General features: G+C 36.4%; 1 protein-coding gene across 1 annotated transcript in view; it reads left to right on the top strand.

The window, feature by feature from the left end:
• Positions 1 to 19036, top strand: part of LPAR3 (lysophosphatidic acid receptor 3) — a 121950-nt gene extending 102914 nt beyond the window's left edge. Inside the window, exon 3 of the mRNA XM_051999209.1 lies at positions 16895 to 19036. Coding sequence (XP_051855169.1) covers positions 16895 to 17226 — 332 coding nt within the window. The 3' untranslated portion in view covers positions 17227 to 19036. The remainder of the gene's footprint in view (positions 1 to 16894) is intronic.
• The last annotated feature ends 1554 nt before the right edge of the window (positions 19037 to 20590 follow it).

Raw genomic sequence — 20590 nt, 5'->3', positions numbered from 1 at the left:
AATATTGCTAGCACCACAATTTCCTCCCTGAGCCCTCTTCACAGTGTACAGAATGGCAGGGGTCTGCAGGTCACCGTTTGGGAAATGCAGCCCTATTATACTGATAAATTGCCTCCGTGCCTTCCAAGTGGTGTGTCGGGTTTTTATGGGCTTTCTCATTTCTTCTCGCCATGTTCTAATCTGGCTCCTACACAGCTGTTGAATACTAATTCTAGAACATCCCTTCGGGTTTGTAGATTTAAGTATCCAGAGAGAGGACCTACTTGGAAACAGGATACTTTGTTTAATGTGCTACTTTTAAATAGAAGAGACTTTATTCTTCATCATGAATAGCACAGGTTACATCAGCGTATACTTCCAGCTCCAGTCTTCTAAAGAGGTATGACTGTGCAGTAGGGAGTCAGAATTGAGGACCTTTGAAAAAAGGGGAAAACATGACCTATTTTCTTTTCCATCCTCTTTACCCATGATGTATATTGTTAGAATTTTCATTTAAAACATTTCCATTTCCATTTAAAAGCAGGATTTCTTTTATGACTCTTAATTGCTGGGCAAAAAAGATTGGCTGAATCTCTTTAGTCTCTATCTATAAGCAGGTATTTAGAAATGTATAGTGACAGGATTTTTAAAAAAGTTATATTAGTTCTTTATAATTTTTGTTTTAGTTTTTAGATCATAGTCACTTCCCAGTAAATATTCTATTCCCTAGAATCCTGCCTTATATACCAATATAGCAAATTAACCAATCCAAAACCATATCTGAGAATATGCAATATCCTGCATCTATAGTCTACTGCCTCTCTATTAGGAGGAACAAGGTTTGCTTCATCATCAAAGGTAGTTTGGTGTAACAAGGAGGAGCAGTAGTTCTGAGGACCAAAGTTTAAAATCCTGCGTCTGCCTATGTGACCTTAAACAAGCCCACCTATTTTGCCTGGAGTGTTCTCATCTCTATGTTGAGAGAGGTTCAAGCAGATGACCTCTGAAATCCCATCAGACTCAAAGAATATTCTATAATCAAGATGATCATTGGATTGAATCAGCTTCTTGACATCATTTAGTGTATTTTTCTTTTTTGGGCCATTGTAGACTGTTGAGGATGAAGATTGTTGGAAACTTCGGAGGACCTCATCTAACCTCTGGTCCTTACTGGACTATGTGAAATGGAACAAGGGTTTTAAATTCTATTAAACCAGATCTTTTCTTGGTACAAGGTGAAACAATCTTGTTTGCCTTTCTCCTGAGTTACTTGCACTTAGTAATTGTCTGCAAAACTAAATTGGAGTCGATATTTTCCTTTCATTTTTGAAAACTGGCTTCTTCTGTTGACTGTGATCATGGTAACCGTCATAATATAATAGATTTAAAATCTCTCTATATAGAACTATTGGGAAGCTTAGAATTGTTCAGTTTTGGAGCTAGAAAGAAAAACTTCTTTCTTATCCACAGTGGCTCAATCTCCATAGGTAAGAAAACTAAGGTATAGAGAGGGTAAATGACTGGACAACCATCAAACAGTGGCAAAAACTAGAAGGAAATCTAGTATTGTTGATTTCTGGTCCCTGTATCTTCATCAAGAAAGGAAATAAATAAGCATTTATTATATACTGTATATACTATATACAGTTCTAGGCTCTGTCTTTACAACAATCCTGGAAAGTAAGTGCTATTATTATCCCCATTTTATAGTTGAGCAGACTGAAACAGGCTGAGGTTAAGAGACTTGCCCAGCTAATAAGTGTCTGAGGCTGAATTTGAATTTGGATCTACCTGACTCCAGCACCCCATCCACTGAGCCATCTAGCTGCCATCCTTATGGGCATTTCCTCCGGTTATACAAAGTACAACCCATCGAGACTGATCCATACCTTGAAACTTTTGTCCATGTTCTCATATCTCTCAGAGGAGTTTGCCTTTTAGTTGGGAGGCCTTCCTTGCTTTTTTCTTGGCATCCTGAGGATGCTAATTGAGCATACAAGCTGTCTGATTGTTATTCCTTGCTTCTCTCTCTGCATCCACTCCATCTTCCTTTTTTTTTTTTTTTTTTTGATCATATATTTCTTTGAGGACAAAGAACTCTACACTGCTTCTCCTTCATAATTCATTGTCTGTCATGTTTTATGAAATGAATGTTAGCACTGGATGTGAGATTGGAAGAGCAGTAGTATAAGAACTCTTTTTTGTCCTTATATAACCCCAGATTTTCCCTGACTTCAAAACCTGTGCTCCAGACACTGTTAGCCATCCATGAGGAGTTCCTAAACCATGTCTGTGGTCTGTGGTCAGTCCCTGCATGGTCTTAAGTGATAATGTCATGTTCTGTATAGGATCTGACCTTCCATGTATCATCCCTCCTGGGTAAGATGCAACAAAGACCTTTTGGAGACAAAACTTTAAGCCAGAGGACTGATGTTAAAGATAGCAGTTTTATTTACTATTGCAAGACAATGGAAATGGATAGCTACACTTGCAGTCAAGAAAACCTGTGTTCCAGTCTTACACACTCATTGCTTGAGTGATTTTGGACAAATCACTTAACCTTTCAGTGTCTCTGGCTATTCTTTATGACTATAATTCACAGACCAGCAGATCTGCATTGGGAAAGGAATTTCCCCCACTGAAAGTTCCCTACAAAGTGAAATTGCAGGTCTATAAAAACAAAAACCTCAAAGATAGGGAATTGAATTTTTGGTTAGCACTTGGAAAATTGAAAATCTCTGTACCAAGGGCTTATGACTGAAGAGTTAAAGCAGAAGTCTACAGTGCAGCCAAGCCTTAATTCTAGTCACTTAATTTGAGCCTGATTTGGAAATCATAAACTGTGTAAATAGCCTATAATAATTGTATGCCTCATTATACTTTTTAACCCCTACCTGTTCGATTAATCTCTCCCAGATTCTAGATCTGAGGGATACAGATATAAGGACTCATATCTTTATACTCTACAGATTCAGCATCATTTCTGATCTTTCTGTTGATCTCTTTTTCATCTCACTTCTAATGAAGAACTGAATTCTTCCATTATTCATTTTAACCAAGTTTCTCATGATTTATGTCAGTCTAATAATTGGCTCCCAATTTTGTATCCCTATTCTCAAATCAGCATCTTGATGTCTCTATCTACACTCCAATACTGGGAGCTTACCATGGTTTGACAAGCATTACTAGAGATAGAAATCCTAACCCCTGAACTATACCCTTTCTGCTTTTGTCTTAGGCTTCCCTGACTCTGTTTACCTCAAATGTCCCTTACTACCATAACCCAGACAATCCTAACCTTCTGCTTGATGGGCCTAATTGAACCTCTAACATAGACTATTTAAATAGTCTCCTATTTGCTCTTCCTATCTCAAGTTCCTCTTCTTCCCAATTCTTTCTCCACAAATTCTCAAAATGATTTTTTTAAAGATCAGTTTAGATCATGTTACTTTCCCATGGCTCCCTATTGCATTTAGGACAAAATATAAGCCCTCTTTATTTATTTATTTTTGCTGAGGCAATTTGGGTTAAGTGACTTGCCCAAAGAAGTATTAGTGTCTGAGGCTGGATTTGAACTCGGGTCCTCCTGACTTCAGAGCTGGTGCTCTATCCACTGTGCCACTTAGCTGCCCCTCTCTTTGGTTTTTTAAAAGCCCTTTCCTTGGCTTTTCCCCATGGGGGACAGCCCATGCTTGCTCTGAACTCCTACCTGAAGTCTACCTTTTAGAATTCTTTGTCTTCTTCAAAATCAGGAAGACCTGAGTTCAAGTCTTGCTTTTGACACATACTAGATTTGTGACCTTGAGCATGTCATTTAACTCTCTGTGCTGTTTGCAGCTTTAAATATCTTGCAGTGAAGATGCTGTTCAGCATTGACAGAAGCCCCCTAAGTTAATGAGATTATGGGTCCAGTCCTTATCAATCACTATTTTTGTATATTTCATCTCATGGAATATAAGCTCTTTGAGAGCAGATCACTAGCCCATTTTTAATTTTCATATCACCAGCAGCAGAATAGCACCCAGTATGTAGTCGGTGCTTAATAAATGCCTAGTGATTACTTGATTACTAGGGAAACTATTCATGTGTTGGATTTCCCTTTCCTGTCAACAATTCAACTGCATGGATCTCTAACAATTGCCTCTCCCCAGCATACACTGCTAGGATCATCTTGGATTGCCACCCTAGTGAATATGTCTAATTTCTGTACTCTTGTACTTTTTTTATCTGTATTCTTATAGGGTCCTGGCAGTGGAACAACCTCCAACCCCAATTCCTTCCATGTTGACAACCTTACTTTTCTGCAATGGAATGCCCTGTTCTTTTGCTCTGGCTGCTAAAGCCTTTAGTCAAGCAGTTAAAATTCGATTCCAAGCTTGCAGTATTTCCTTATGAGTGATTCTTAAAGAGAGAGGTGGAGGAGATAGATCCCCGTGTTTGACTATTTACACAGTTTATGATTTCCAACTCTGGCCCAAGTTAAATGACTAGAATTAGGGCTTGGCTGCACTGTACACCTCTGCTTTAAATCTTCACCCATAAGCCCTTGGTACAGAGATTTTCAATTTTCCAAGCGCTAACCACAAATTCAAAACAAGTGCGTGAAACTAGCAGTTAGCGTTGAAGGATCTGACTGTACAACAGGCGAGTTAAGTAATGGCAAATGCATCATTTATGAAATCTTTCATCTCCCAATCATTCCTCTTCTAATAGAATCTCAGCTTGCTTTTTGTCTTACTGAGTATGCTTGTAAATAACAATTGTGTTCATTCAGTTACATCCTTTAATTACTTTCTGCATAAATATCAAGACACCCACTTACAGAAGTATTGAGCTTACACAACATTTTTTAAACAAACCACTTTGAAAAGCTTTTTAGCTGTACATGAGTTCCTGAGCAATGGGTGAGTACTTTAACATGAATATCCTCACAGTTAGTGGATGATTTATTCTACATTACTGGGTGGCAGTACTTAGGCAGGATTTTAAAAATAATCATGGATAAATTCCTTTTCAAATAAGGAGAAAGCTTCTTGAGATGGTGTCCACAACTGGATTTTTATGGAGAGTTATAATTTTCTATTTTAGGGCATCAGACAGCCCTTGTGGCTTGGGAAATTGGCATTATCACTGGGGTCCCTTTGCTTTTCCTTGGGTTAAGAAACAAAGGAAACCAGACTGACTTTATTTAAAGGGTATCCTCTTTGATGAAATTAGTGCTTTGGTCAGATTCAGTCTGATGCAAGGTTTACATTACACACGAAATCTTTAACAAAAACTTGTTTTAAAATATCTTACATGTCAGACAACTAGATTTTAAAAAAATAACAAAAATTTATGTTCTCTCCTTCCTAGCCCAGTCCCTTATTCCTTTGAAATAAGAAGAGAAAAACAAATATTTTATAATAAATATACATAGTAAAACATGTTCCCTCATTGACAATGTAAAAAACAGACAAATATGCACAATTTTCATGTATGCATATATATATACACATACATATTATATAAATATACATGTAGATATTTATACATGTGTGTATGTATATAATTCTCTCCCCTCCCCAACTATCATCTCTCTCTGGCAGGTGATGAATAAGAAGAAGATTTTTCATCATTAGTCTTCTGGAATTCTGCTTGGTCATTGTATTGGTCAGAGATTGTTTTTTTATTTATATGCACGAGGGATGGCTAGATGTCTCAGTGGATAGAGCAGTGGCCCTGAAGTCAAGAGGACCTGAGTTCAAATCCAGCCTCAGACACCTAAGACTTCCTATCTGTATGATCTATGCAAGTCACTTAATCCCAACTGCCTCACCAAAAAAAAAAAAAAAAAAAGAAAGAAAGAAAGAAAGAAAAAAAGAAAAAAAAATTATATGCACTAAAATGTATAAGGAATACTATAGAAGGAGAATATTGTTTCGAAACTTGTTAAGTGAAATTGAAAGGTATAAGGTCCAATTGTAGGATTTAAAGCCTTCATTATCACTATGTCCCCAGGAATATGAAATTTGAGCATATTCAGGGAACTCATCTTGAAGAGAGTTTTCATAGTTTTCATGATACAGGGGCATTCAATGAAATGTGGTGATAACTTCCAGCAAGTACTTACTGATCATCTAATAATAGGACCATGTGGAAAATAATATTTGTTGACATATGCTGTTGTTTTTATACCTATTGTTATTTGAACCTTCTAGCAACTGTATGAAGAAAATATCCAGATCTTATCATTCCCATTTTATAGATGTGGAAACTGAGGTTCAGAGAAGGTAAAGGATTTGTTCATCTTCCTACAAGCTAGTGAGTTGGGTTTTTTCCTGCCTTAATAGAATCATAGATTAGAGCTAGAAAAAATCTTGAGGTTCTGTGGTCCAATCCCTATATTAAGATGTTAAGGACCTTGCCCATGATCATGCGCGTTGAATCTAAGTATTTTCATTCCAAACATGGTATTCTTTCTACTTTACCACAAAATGTTTTCCTTAGATTTTCCTCAGATGGATGAGTAAGTGAGGAAGACATAGGATTCAAATCCAGACTCTCTAACTACACATCTGGAACTCATGATATGAAGTCCCTTCTTTATTCTCTTTTCAACATTGTTTTGATTTTTAATAATATTCAACAGCTTCAATTCAGTTGGCATTTCTTAAGTCCTTATTGTGTACAAAAGACTCTAGGAGGCACTGAGGGAGATACAAAGTTTAGGTAGGACCCATCCCCTGTCCTCATAAGGTTTATAGTCTAGCAAAAGCATAAGAAAGAACTCAGTCAATAAAGTGCTGGTCCTCAAGTCAAGACCTAAGTTCAAATGTGTGACCTTTGGAAAGTCATTTAACAAATTGCCTCAGTTTCCTCATCTGTAAAGTAGGGATAATAATAGCCCCTACCACTCAGGACTCTGGTGAGAACCAAAAAAGAAAATAATTGTCAAGTGCTTAACTCAGTATCTAGCCCTTAGTAAGTGATATTTAAATGTTAGCTATTAGAATTTCAAATACTTCTCCAGATTGTTAGTTTTGAGCAATTTAATCAGCAGGTTCTGTTTTCACCATTATTATACTATCAATCAAGGCTTGATGATTGACTAATATCATGAATATGTCAAATAGGAATGAATCTGAAAGTGCTTTTGTTTCTATCAAGTACTGTTTAAATGGAAGCTATTTAATTCTCATGATTGCTAGTAATAATACCACTTTCACTTGGAAACCTAGATAACTTGGCTAAGTATGGTTGTTATATTCATTATGTATTATGTATGTTGACTTTTCCTAAACCTTCTCTTGACCCTTCTATCCCTTGTAGTTACCATTTTATATCTCTCCTGTTCTTAGCAACTAAACTTTTATGAAAGATTGTCTACAGCAAGCTTCTTCTTCTTCCATAGTCTTTCTTCTCCAATCTTCTCAGTAGAGAGATAATTTGCAAACACCACTCTATTGAAAATATTTTCTCAAAGACTGCCAATGTCCTTTATTATTTTTTATTCCTCCTTGAGGATTTTTGATGGAGTTTTCATAGAATATTCTCTCCTCTCTTAACATACTCCACTGACTTTTTATTAGTTTTCCAGCGACTACTTTTCTATCTTCTTTGATGGTTTTTCATCTTTTTTCTAACTCCTTCATATCGGTATTACCCAAATATCTGTCTTTGTACTTCTTTTCTCCTTTATTTGCACTCCCTTGTCAGTTTTTGATCCCCACCAATTCAACCACTAATTACATATCTGCAGAACCAATCTCTGCTTCTGAATTTCAGGCCTGTATCTCTTAATTACCTCCTATATTTCCCCACTAAGCAAATCTTAAACTTAATATATACCTATCTTCTCCTACACTCAATTCTTTTCACCTATTGTTCCTGTCATGGCGCCACTATTCACCTAGTTTCCAATGTCTGTAACCTGAGTATTAGTCATTTTTAAACTCTTTTTTCTCACTCATCTTTCATATGAATTTGTTATCAAGATCTAAGGCTTCCCTCTCTGCAACTACATTTGTCCATCCCTGATGGGATGGTTGAATTCCCTTGTGGGTACTTATTACCATTTTGCTGGCTGATTACAGTGACCTACCTCATCAGTTCTATCGAAGTTCATATTTCTATTTCTATTTCTATTTATTTTTATTTTTTGGCTAAGGCAATTGGGATTAAATGACTTGCCTAGGTCACATAGCTAGGAAGTGTTAAGTGTCTAAGGTCAGATTTGAACTCGGGTCTTCCTGACTTCAGGGCTGGTGCTCTATCCACTGTGCCACCTAGCTGCTCCTGAAGTTCATATTTTAGAGTATCTACAGGATGTTAGGGCAATAAGGAAGAGCCTCATAGAGGACATGGCACTTGGTCTGGTTCCAGAAAAAAGGAGGTGAATGGAGATGAGAGTGAAGGGCATTCAAGGTCTGAGCAAAGAAAGAGAGGCAAAAGTAGTTACAGCCTGTTTCAGGAACAGTGAACAGTCAAGTTAGGCTCTTGGTATCCATTACATTGATTGGGATAATTTGTTCCAACACTGCCTGTAATTTCTAGGATTGCTTATTTTATCTTTTTAAAAGTCTCCCAGCACCTAAGTTCTCTTTTCTCGAGTTCACAGAAATAACCAGAAGCTCTTCAGTCTGTTCAGTAAGGACTCCAGGGTATCAGTAATCAGGGCCAGCTGCATTAGGCAGTTTTGGATGGATGTAGAGATTTTGTTCTAATCAATTCTGGCTTTTTAGCACCTTATAAATCTTCCTCCAAATATACCCTGTGACTGGGAGAGGAATAACTCAAAAGGATCTGAGCTGTGTGTGGGGGTTGAAATTCATAGATTAATAGAATTGTCCAATTTTGCACTTGGAAAACTTGTTAAAAGTCATCTAATCCCACATCCCACCTGAGAAGGAAGCACGTCTACCTTGTCCATGACAGATAGCCATCTACCTCCTACCTAAATTCTTCCAGTCAATGGGAGAGAACTCTATACCAGGGCACCTTTGGACAGCTCATCTCAATAGAAATGATTTCTCTTTCCTTTGCCTTTAGTAACTTATACTCCTTTGTCCTGAGAATATTTTTCCCTTTTCCTCAATGATAAATTATTTGAGCATTCAGAGATACTGACTCTAGCAGGTACCTTAGAGTTCACTTGTGGTCCATGAACCCTAATTATGGAGCAATTTCAGGGGTCCATGAACTTAAAATATAAGTATAAATAGCTGTATTTCAACATTTTTTATTTTCTTGAAATATTATATATTTTATTTTATGCATTTAAAAACATTATTCTGAAAAGGGGTCTAGCACCCAAAGGGTTAGGGTCTATTACACTAAAAAAGGATAATAACCTTTGATCTAATTCAACTCTCTTATTTTATAGTTAAAGAAATTAGGACTGAAAGAGATTAAGTGCAGAGGGATATAGTAGATGGCGTTCTGGATCTGAGGTCAGGAAAACCTGGGTTCACTTGAACTCCTCTTATGCTGACCAGTTATGTGAGCCTGGCAAGTCAATTAACCTCAGGTTTCCTTATCTGCCAAATAAAGTTCTTTTATTTTTTAATGAGTTCTGCAATCCTGCTTCTGTGATCTTGTAATCTTACATACACACAAGTAAGCAAATATTAAATACATACAAATAATAAAATGGTTTCATTAATAGATGGGGTGATAGTAGTGATAATGATCAGGAAAGGCATTCTTTAGGAGAAAATACCTGAGCGGGTGTTTTGAAGGGAGCTATAGATTCCAAGAGTGGAGGTGAAAAGGGACTTCCTTATTGACATGAGAAAGCAATCTGTACCCTGGGCTCAATTCCTTATCAAAAACCTACTAGCTATGTGACCATGGGCAAGTCCCTTAATTCTCCATGCCTCAGTTTCCCCAAATGTAAAACAGGGATTATTGTAATGCTAATATGACAGGATAGTTGTGAGGATCAAATTACATTTTGGATGTAAAGGTCTCTTCTATTGTGTAACTGATATTTTGAACCACAAGCACTAGACTTTAGATTTATCCTTGTTAAATTTCACAATTTTGGATTTAGCTTAACATTTGACCCTGTCATTTATTTTTACTAATATTTCTTAAGCCAACCAACGGTGCCTGTTGTTCTAGGCATTTGGGGTAGGTTAATAATACTTTTAATGATAGCATCTATTCTTTCTAAGGTTATGTTGGTAAATAGCTAGGTGGTACGGTGGGTAAGAGCACTGAATTTATAGTCAGGAATATCTCAGTTCAAAACTCATTTCAAATGCTTATGAAGTATGTGATTCTGGATAAGTCATTTAACCTCTTAGCCACAGTTTCCTTATCTGTAAAATGAAGATAACAATAGTGCCATGAAGTTTTGTTGTAAAGACTAAATGAGATAACATCTATTCAATGTTTTGGATACTTTGAAGTGCTATAAAAATGCTAGCTTATTCCTTCTTGTTAGAGGGCTAGAGGGTAAAGCAAAAAAAAAATTCTCCCATAATCTCTTTTCATAGAGGGTACAAAATCCTGGCTATTTCTTCATTTGCCACCAGCTACTCAGCTTGGTTGAGATTTTAACATCCCTTTTCCATTTCACCATGAGACAAACTCATTACCAAGAGATCATCACATTTGTACTGACAGTGCCTCAGTACCTTCAGTTGCTTCTATTCCTATGATTGCAGAGCTAGAAGGTAGAGCAACCTCTAAGGAAGGATGAACTGACTCTAAACAAAGAGTTTTCTTCTCTCCCTCCCTCCCTCCCTTTCTTCCTTCCTTCCCCTCTCTCTTCCTTCCTCCTTCCCTCCCTTTCTTCCTCCCTTCCTCCCCTTTTCTCTTCTGTGTAGAAGGCCAGGGGGCTCAAAACTGTCTCACAGTTATTAGATAAATAGCGCCATCCATTTTGAAATATATATCAGTGACAATGTAGTAAAGGAACACACACTATCTCTGTTGTGAAGTTGTAAGCATTATCCAAAGTCAATATTTCCAAAGAGTTCTGCTAATTAGTTTAACATGGCAGTTGGTTGCACCCAGTCAATATGGTCTTTTGTTTCTCAGTGGAAGAAGGGCTTGATGTTATCTTAGGAACCTTCCAGTTCACAATCCTAAGAAGCTATATTTGAAGTTAAAAAGTCAACACTTTGTCAATCTGGTCTCACCTTAAAGTCCACCTTTGACTCAGGTACAATATAGATCAGAAAGTTGGGTAGGAAAAAACTTCTTCTTCCTTTTCAGGTTGGATGAACTATTCCCTGAGCCTGACTGAAGAATTTGTTTGTCAAGAGCTGGGAATACACAGATATCACACGGGGAATGAACTGGCTAGGATCCAGTTTTTTGTTCAAATAGTATTGATTGATATCCTCTGGAAGAACAAACCATGAAAAGCTTCATTAACAAGAACTTTTATTGATCACCAAAGCTCTCTAGTCAACTCTTTGTTTTTTCAGGGTAAAGAGGAAAAGGAAAAAAAAAAAAAAAAGACTTACTATGGATTTCTCTAAACCGAGAATTGTGAGATTATGCTAAATTTAGGCTTCACCATTTAGCACTTATTAGGATCCCTGCTGAAATTAATAGACTCTATAAAGTTAGCAAAGGAAAAAGTTATCATTTGTGTAAATTATTTTCAAAAGGGCTCTAGCCATTAAAACTGATTTTTGCCATAAAATGTTATTTTGAGAATGAGTCAGGTCATTCCAAGGGCATTAAGTGTTTTGTTGATTTATTTTACATATCTCATAGGGTAATAGATTAGAACGGAAATGGACTACAAAGGCCAACCAACTCCATGTGACGGATGAGGCAAGCAGAGTTAGTGACTTTCCCAGGATCACATAGCTAATAAGTGTCTGAAGCAGGATGTGAACTCAGGTATTCCTGACTATTATCCACACTGCTTCTGAAAATTGCTTTTTCCTGGAAATGGATTTTGATGAGAACAAACCTTTCTATATAAATTATTATGGCATCTAAAATGAACTGAAAATGGGTATCACACGGAGAGGCTCATAATGGATGCGCTGCTGGCTGTAACATACAATAAATGAGAAACTTTGAAGAATTGGGGGAAATGATGTCATTAGAAAAATCTATAATAAAAAAAGATGGACAGGTCATATGGAAGAGAACAAACATTTAAAAGTAACTTATATGTGCCAGGCATTGTGCTTAGCACTTTACAAATCTTATTTCATTTAGTTCTTAAAACATCTTTGCAAAATAGGTCCTATTATTAGTCCCATTTCCAGTTAAGGAAACTGAGGCAAACAGAGTTAAGTGACTTGGCCAGAGTTGCCTAGCTAGGAAGGGTCTGAAGCTGGATTTGAACTCTATCCACTGCAACTCTGTGGAGAGGATGAGACAATAACAAGGGGACAGAACTATTTGTATCTTTGCTATATTAAGAGAAGCAATGAAGGCACTGAGCACTCTGGGTGGATCCTCTGTGACAAGTGGATGCAAAGAAACAGACAAGAATTCTTAAGATGAGCAGGTATAAAAAGGGTTGAGATCTGCATGTTGGAGGGAATAAGTCCAAATTCAGGAGAAATCATATTCATTTAGGCAGACTCATATTTACAAATTAGATATACAACAACTCAATTTGAAAATGTCAAAGAAGACCAGGATTCACTATTTCCATTGTTATTTTCAATTTGTAATCACTTCCCATAAAATACTATTGCAGAAAACTGGGTTTTACAGTAGTTATTATAAAATAGAAATTTGTATTTCCGATAGATATAGCATTGATAGATAGAAGGACTTCATTTTGTTGCATCTCTGAGTCCCAGAATGTGCATTCATAGTTCAATGTGATAGTGAGATTAATGGAAATCTTGAGAATAAATACTGAAAATAAAATAAACTCAACTTTGATATCTTCTTATACTTACCATCTCTTGGTCTAAGTATTAAACTACATTTAAAATGGTTAAAAGTGGACAGGGTTAGACTTATCAGTGGGACTGGATAAAAAGATTTAAAAAAACATAGCAGTACTGTGAAATCAGTTTGCAACACCAATAAATCAGTAAGCAAATATAACATGGGGTAAATCTTGGGATACACAAAAATTAATTTTCTTATTAACAAACACCTATTAAACACCTATCATGTGTAAGGAGCTATGGTAGGATGCTGAGGTTACAAAGACAAAAATAAAGATCTTTCCTTCAAGAAGCTTACATCCTAAATGTTCAACAACCCTCCCCCCCCCCCCCCCCCCAATTGTATCCTGATTAGAGAAAAAGGGGAAAAAATGACAGAATTTTACTAAATGTTTTGAAAAAAGCAAAATTAAACAAATTAGCAAATAAAATTATTTTTATTTTCTTTTTCTAAGTCTTTCTTTAATTCTTATCTCTTCTAACTTTATTCTAGTATATACATATGTGTATCTGTGCATGTGTATATATGTGTATATGTATTTATACATATAATAATGCTCAATTAATTATTCTCTTTATCTTCTTCTGTTCTCAGTTTTCATCACTTCAGGGGAGTTGTTCCATATTTCCTTATATATTTTCTGTATGTATATTTACAACACCATAAAATTTCACTGCATCAGTATATCATTCACCTTTTCATCTGTTCTCCAATTGTTGGACATATGGGTTATTTCCAGTTGTTGTTGTTGTTGTTGCTGCTATTACAAATGAAGAAGCAACTGTGACCATTTTTAATACAGTTAGGGGACACTCAATGTGTATTGATAGATTGATTGGTTGAAAGTAGGAAGCAGAAGTAGGAGCTCTTGGGTAACTCAAAAGTGGTACCAGTTATTACTAAGCAATTCAGAATTGTATGTCCTTATGTAACATTTTAACTTTTCCAAGTTTTATAATTTTAGCAAAAACATTGTCTCCAGACATTTTGACATTTAGAAAGTAACTGTGTGAACAGGGAATGTACTCTTTTTTTTCCCACAGGGATTTTGAGAAATTATTTAATTTCTAAGGGGATAGTGAGGGTGAAAGACCTTTAGCATCATCTTCGGTAAGCACAGCTTTTAAAGTCTGACTCATTTAGTTCTCCTAATCTCCCAACAACATAAATAATACCCCTTTCCCTGGATGTCATCCAGTTAAAAAACAAAACAAAACAAATTCAAACCTTACCCATTTCTCTCCAACAGTAGGCTCTACTTAAATTTGTAAATGAAACATGCTTTGGGTTTGTTTGTTTGTTTGTTTGTTTGTGTGCTGTAATAGACCTAAAGTAAAACTTCAGTAAAGCAAAATATTTGAGAAGTCGGTGTTCTGATTAGTTCAATTTTCTGTTTCAATATTAATCAGAAAGTTAAATAAGTGATGCAGAAAAGTGTGACAATAATTTTGCCTTGTGGAGGGGAATCAGTGTTGCAGAGCAGAAAATGTATTTAGACTTGGCTTTAGGAAGACATCTCAGCCCTTCCCCTAAACTAGTTGTGTTACCTTGAGCAAGGGGACTGTGTGAGTCAAGTAGTGGTTCACTCAGTTGGCATATGAGAGCTTTTTTTTTTCCCAGTTAATTAACCTGTTTAACTGGTCTCTCTGCCTTAATGTGGACTCAAAGTTGTCCATCACACCATTGCCAGGTATGATTTTCCTGTTGCACAGGTATGATTGTGTCACTTCTCTGCTCAGAAACCTTCCATAGCTCCCAATTTTCTACTAAAAAAAGATCTGTAACCTTGAAGTGCTCTGTAAATGTGAGTTCTTACTGTTCTTACTGTACCCCCAAAATGAACTCTTTGACATGACTTTCAATGACTATCCTAATATAAATCCAGCACATCTTCTTACTTCTGTTTTATGGTATTCCTCTTTGGAGGTTTCTAAATCAGAAAAGCATTTGCCCTTGGTCCCTGCAGCCCCTTTTCTCATTAGTGAGTTCTCAGAACCTCCATTTTGAGGAAGAGTCCAGCTCTACTATTGTTTATCTCCCAATCTTTGCCACCATCTGACTTTATCAATTGCCCCTCCTCCCCTTTCAGCTTTCTTTTGGATCTCATATGGAAGTTCCTTTTTTTCTTTCTTTTTCATAGTGCTTGGCACATAGGAAAATACTTCATAAATGCTTATTTATTTGACTTGAAACTCTTTCTGAATTTCATCCTCTGAATTTGCCCACATCATATCTTATGACTTGGAAATATTGCTCTTCCCTTCCCCATTTCTGCTTGTTAAAATCCTTTCCAGTTCTGGTGCTACCTTTTCCATGATGCTTTTCCTGATTTAAACCTTTTTCCTCATGTCAATTTTTAAAAATTTCACTTATGTTCTGATCACTTTCTAATTTATATTTTAATCAATTATGTACATTTGTGTTGTTATTAGCTGCTTCTTCCACCCAAATATCTTTTTATATATTTTTATATTTATATATTTTATATTGACTTCGCCATGTCCATGTTGTTATCCTTAACTAGGAACTTTCAAAGTAGAACTTGTCAAAAGAAAACTTTCATTTTATCTTTGTATGTAAAACCCTACATTATTCTTTAAAAAAAAAACTATATCATTTTTAAATCAACAAAATTCTGTCTTCTTTCTCCCTTCATTTCAACCCTCTTTCCCCTAATTGAGAACAAAAGAAAAATAAAACTCCTGTCACAAATATCTATAATCAAGAAAATACATTTCTGCATTGACCATGTTGAAAACAATATGTCTCATCCAGTATTCTGAATCCCTACTTCTTCTATTAGGAGTTAGATAGCATGTTTCATTATGAGTCTTCTGGAGTTGTGGTTGGTCATTAAACTAACTGATCAGAGTTCCCAATTCATTCAGAGTTGTTTGTCTTTACCATATTATTCTTGTATAAATTGTTCTCCTGATTCTGCTCATTTCTATTTGTATCAGTTTGTAAGTCTTTCCAGGTTTTTCTGAAATCATCCTCTTCATCATTTCTTATAGCACTATTGTGTTTCATCACATTTACATGAACATAACTTGTTCAGATAGCCCACCATTGATCGATACCTCTTTCTTTGCTCCCTCAAAAAGAGGTGCTTATAAATATATATATTTTTTGTTTTCTTATTGTTTTATTTTGTTTGTATTTTTATTTTTATTTTTTAAATTTTTTTCAGCAGTGTCCTACTTTTCTTGTTTCCATTTGGGAGTGTCAAGACACTAAAAGCAAAGACCCTGGAGAGGGTAAATCAGTTTCTTCTCTAGTTCATTTTACAGGCAACCAAGGCAAACAGAGTTAAGTGATTTGCCCAGGGTTACACAGCTAATATGTCCCTCAGATCAGATTTGAACTCAGAAAGATGAGTCTTCCTGTTTCCAAGCCCAGAGCTTTCTCTGCTGTGCTACTTGCTACACAAGACTTTATTTTATTTAGGGCTAATCCCTCCCTTAATTCTCTCCATTTAATCCTTTCTTCCTCTTTCTCTCCTTTCTCTGATATGACTCTGTTGGCATAAAATGTATTTCTATATCCAATTGTGTATATATATGTCTATCTATATATCTTTGTGTATTCATCTTTCCTTTGACTATTTCAGGTGAGATCCAGGTGTCAGCTTCCCCCACCCCTACGTCTTACTTGTTTGTATAGATAGATAATTACTAATGTACTTTTAGTTTTATTTATTTTATAAAATTATTTTAATTTTATCATAAGATAAAATTCCATAACCTTCCCCTTTATTTTATTTCTCTTCTCTTTCCATACTTCTGGATTTTTTTCAGAAAAAACTACTGGTTGACCGTGCACTTAACACTGTGTTCATTTGTGAAGTCAACTTTTGGAATAAAGCAAAAGAATGATATTTATTCCGACATTTCTTTCTTTATTAGATTCAACCCAAAATTCAGATTTTTTTTGCACCTGGAGAATCTGCTCTGATTATTTGAAGTGTTCCTCTATAGAAAAGTTTATAAAATTACTTGAGAACCAGGAAGAGGCAGGTTTTCAAATCTCACCATTTCTTCTCTTCCTTCAGGAGCTTTTGTTGTGTGCTGGACCCCTGGGTTAGTCGTCCTGCTCCTCGATGGCCTGAATTGTACTGGTTGTGGTGTACAGCACGTCAAAAGGTGGTTCCTGCTGCTGGCCCTGCTGAACTCCGTCATGAATCCGATCATTTATTCCTACAAAGATGAAGAAATGTACAGCACCATGAGGCGGATGATCTGCTGTTGTTCTCAGGGGGAAAGTCCAGAGAGGAGGTCTTCCAGAATCCCATCCACGGTCTTGAGCAGGAGCAATGACACCTCTAGCCAATGTATAGAAGACAGTATTAATCAGGGCACCATATGTAATAAAGGGCACGCCTGAGCTTGGGACTCACCTTGTATCTACCCTGAATGGGGAAACCCTTGGCCCCCAGCTCCTGAGATTTCCCCCCCCTTTCATTCTTTCTAACGTCTGAATGATACTCACCACACAGAGGAAATCCCTTAGAAAAATAGATTTAAGAATGGTTATTTGTCTTTAATAGACATCAAGTACCATATCATTTGAAGTCTTAATAAATCAGTGTAGTTTTAAAGGCATACAAAGTATGCTATAAAAAGAGGACACAAGCCATTTAGAAAATGCCCTGAGAGGAGTAAATGATAGAGTGGAATCATGTTTATTGTTACATTTTCTACCCCTCCAGTGCATTTTTGTGTCCTGGGAAGTTGTGCTTTTTAACTAGTTTCTTTATATTTTCTAAGGATGGAGGCAAGAGACTTTAGGCTGGGAATACTTCATCTAGTCTATGATCCTTAGATTTTTCAAGGGGGTATGGGGCAAGAATGGCAAATAATTATGTTTTTTTAAGCTCCATGTAACTCATTTCCTTTGTAATTCTATGTATTTTATTTTATGTGTTAAAAAACAGGATTCTAAAAAGGGGTCCATAAGTCTTAGCAGACTGCCAACAGGTTCATCACACACATATACACATACAAGAATGCCTTCTTCAAGCCATCGACCCATTTTCTCTATCTGCTTGCCAAACCCATGTAAATACATATAACATATATAAATATATATATATTTCAGTGCTTGAACATAATTCTACAAATGAAACTGTACCAGCAGCTGAACTTTTAATAGGAACCCTACCTACAGTGAGAATCAGTATAGACCCCAAGTAGAAGCTTCTATTCTTTGCTTTAATTAAAACTTAAACATTAAGTTTTGGGTTCTAATGGATTGCTTAACTGAAATTGTAAATCTTTTAAAATAGAAATTACTTTTAGTTAGCATGCATGTGTGTTTGCACATGTGTATATATGTGTATCTATACACACACACACACACACACACACACACACACATATATATATATGTATGTATTTAGATTTTTTAATCTAAATACCAGGCCACCCAGCTTAGGGGACCTTATACATTCTGCAGCATGATTCACCCTCAGTAGTCTAAGAAACAAGGGTTGTAACCAGCAGACTCCCCAGCAATGTGCCTTCAGTGAAGGAGAATGAAAATGATGCTGGACATCAAGATGGATCCATTTCTTTCAGGGTCCCCTCTGATTCAAGGTCTTGGGAGTCTCACTTATTCCCCCAACCGAAGGCCCTCTTTCCAGATGGCAATTTTGAAATCACCATCTTTCCTGAGTCTCTCAGGATACTCCTTTACCCCTCCCATTTTGCAGTAGACTGCAGACAAGCTTCAAGTGGTTGCTTTACCTGTGGACTGAATTCCGATCAGGGATAGATTCTGAGTTTTTTCTTCTTCGATGAGCCCAGTATGCCTTGTACCAAGTCAGTTTGTTACAAAGTCTGGAGCATTTAAAGCAGAGTAGGCCATAGGCACAATTTTTATAGATATAAAAGCATTCTGATTTTTTAAAAGTATAATGTTAAGTTAGCTGTCATAGTATTCATGTGGTTTGCATAAGAAGTTTACATTTTGGGGGCATGGATGAGCAAAAACTTCCAGGAAGGAGAAGATTTTAAAGTGATTTTCTTAGATGATCTAATAAAGAGAGAATGTTCTGATCCCAAGGTGTAGACCACTACCTAGCCTGCCCCTTCCCCCAAAAAAACCAGATACAGGGAGTTTGTGAAATCATTTACAAATCTACCCTTCCTTCTTCCCTTTCCCAACCCCCCCAATAAAATATGACTTCTTCAAAGCCAGGTTCCATTCTCTTTTGTTAATGGTCATTGTTGTTTTTTCTCCCTGTTTTTGAAATGAAAATGTATCAGAGTTAATGACAGCACGTTTCTATTGCATAAGAAAAATCCAACCTTACCACAAAGTGCAATCTCGGGATGTTTTATGTTGGCATTTCAGAGCTGCAGCTGGCCAGAGGGTGGAGAATGGAAATTGAATTCCAGTCCCTGAATAGCCACTAAGGGATCTTTAAATGTTTTATTTCAAGGAAACAACCATTTTTCCCCCCTCCAGCAGCAGCCATGTCATATTTAGGTTAGTGTCTGGAGACGATTCAAAACGTGGTGGCTTGAACTGGAATGATCTTGTTTGTGTTTCTGAGTATGTGTGGGGGACACATACATGTGCCCCTGTGCCTGTGTTTCAGCAGGGACAGATGATTAACTCTGAAGTTCATAGAGTCCTAAATCTGATACAATACCTGTGTGATCTTGGGCAAGTCACGATATCCTTGGGTCTCTATTTTTTTTTTTTATCTATAAAATAAAAGGGAAGGATTAGATAATCTCCAAAATTCTTCTCATCCCTAAATCTAACTCTCTCTGAACTTGTATCACTCAAGTTTGAGCAACAATAAATATTAGGATCACAGGTCCCTAGACTGAGGACTGGGAGGGAGCTCAAAGACTGATTAGTCTAATCTCACCTTCTCTCATCCCCATTTTACAGATAAAAAAAAAAAAAAAAACCCAAATCTGACATTCATGGAACACAGATGACTTGCCTACAGGTAATAAGAGAGACAGGATTTGAATCCAAGCCCTGATTCCAAATCCATCCAACATTCCTTCTATTTGAACATGAACTACATTCAAAAAATCAACCAAATAAATATTTCTCCATGTTTAGGTACAAAAACAAAGAAAGGTTTGTTCCTTTCAGCTCTCAGGATTCTTAACTGACCTTGAAGCTTTCAAGATTATAATATTATTCAAATTCTGGTAAAAAATATTGGCTCCTCCAAAATGGTTCATAATCCAAAAGATGTATTATATCTCATCCAAGTCTGAGATTGGTTCTCTTCTGTTTAGAATTTCAAAAACTGTATAGAAGAATTCCTATAAATAAATATCTTATGATAAGAAAGATTTGGGGCATAGTATAGATTGGCTAATTGAAAATAAAGACTTTAAAACAATTGGTTATTGGGAGCTTGTTGAAATTCTGGGTAAAGCCAAGAATTTATCAATCTAGATAGCAATTAAGTTGTTTGTAGGGTGTGTGTGTGTGGCGGGGCGGGGGGGGGAGGGGGGCAGGGATTATTCACAGAGCATTTTTATTTAAAGGAGATAAAATATTTTGTAATTGTTCAGTCAGGTAAGCAATCTCTTCACAACCCTATTTGGGGTTTTCTTGGCAAAGATAATGGAGTGGTTTGCCATTTCTTTCTCCAGCCCATTTTACAGATGAGGAAACTGAGGCAAACAGAGTTAAGTGGCTTGTCCAGGATCACACAACTAGTGAGTATTTGAGACCAGATTTGAATTTAGGAAAATGATTCTTCCTAACTCTA

Source organism: Antechinus flavipes, chromosome 4 (genome assembly GCF_016432865.1).
Source record: "Antechinus flavipes isolate AdamAnt ecotype Samford, QLD, Australia chromosome 4, AdamAnt_v2, whole genome shotgun sequence".
In the NCBI taxonomy this organism is placed as follows: Eukaryota; Metazoa; Chordata; class Mammalia; order Dasyuromorphia; family Dasyuridae; genus Antechinus; species Antechinus flavipes.
Note: the sequence above shows the minus strand (reverse complement) of the source record. Positions and strands in the feature narration are given on the sequence as shown.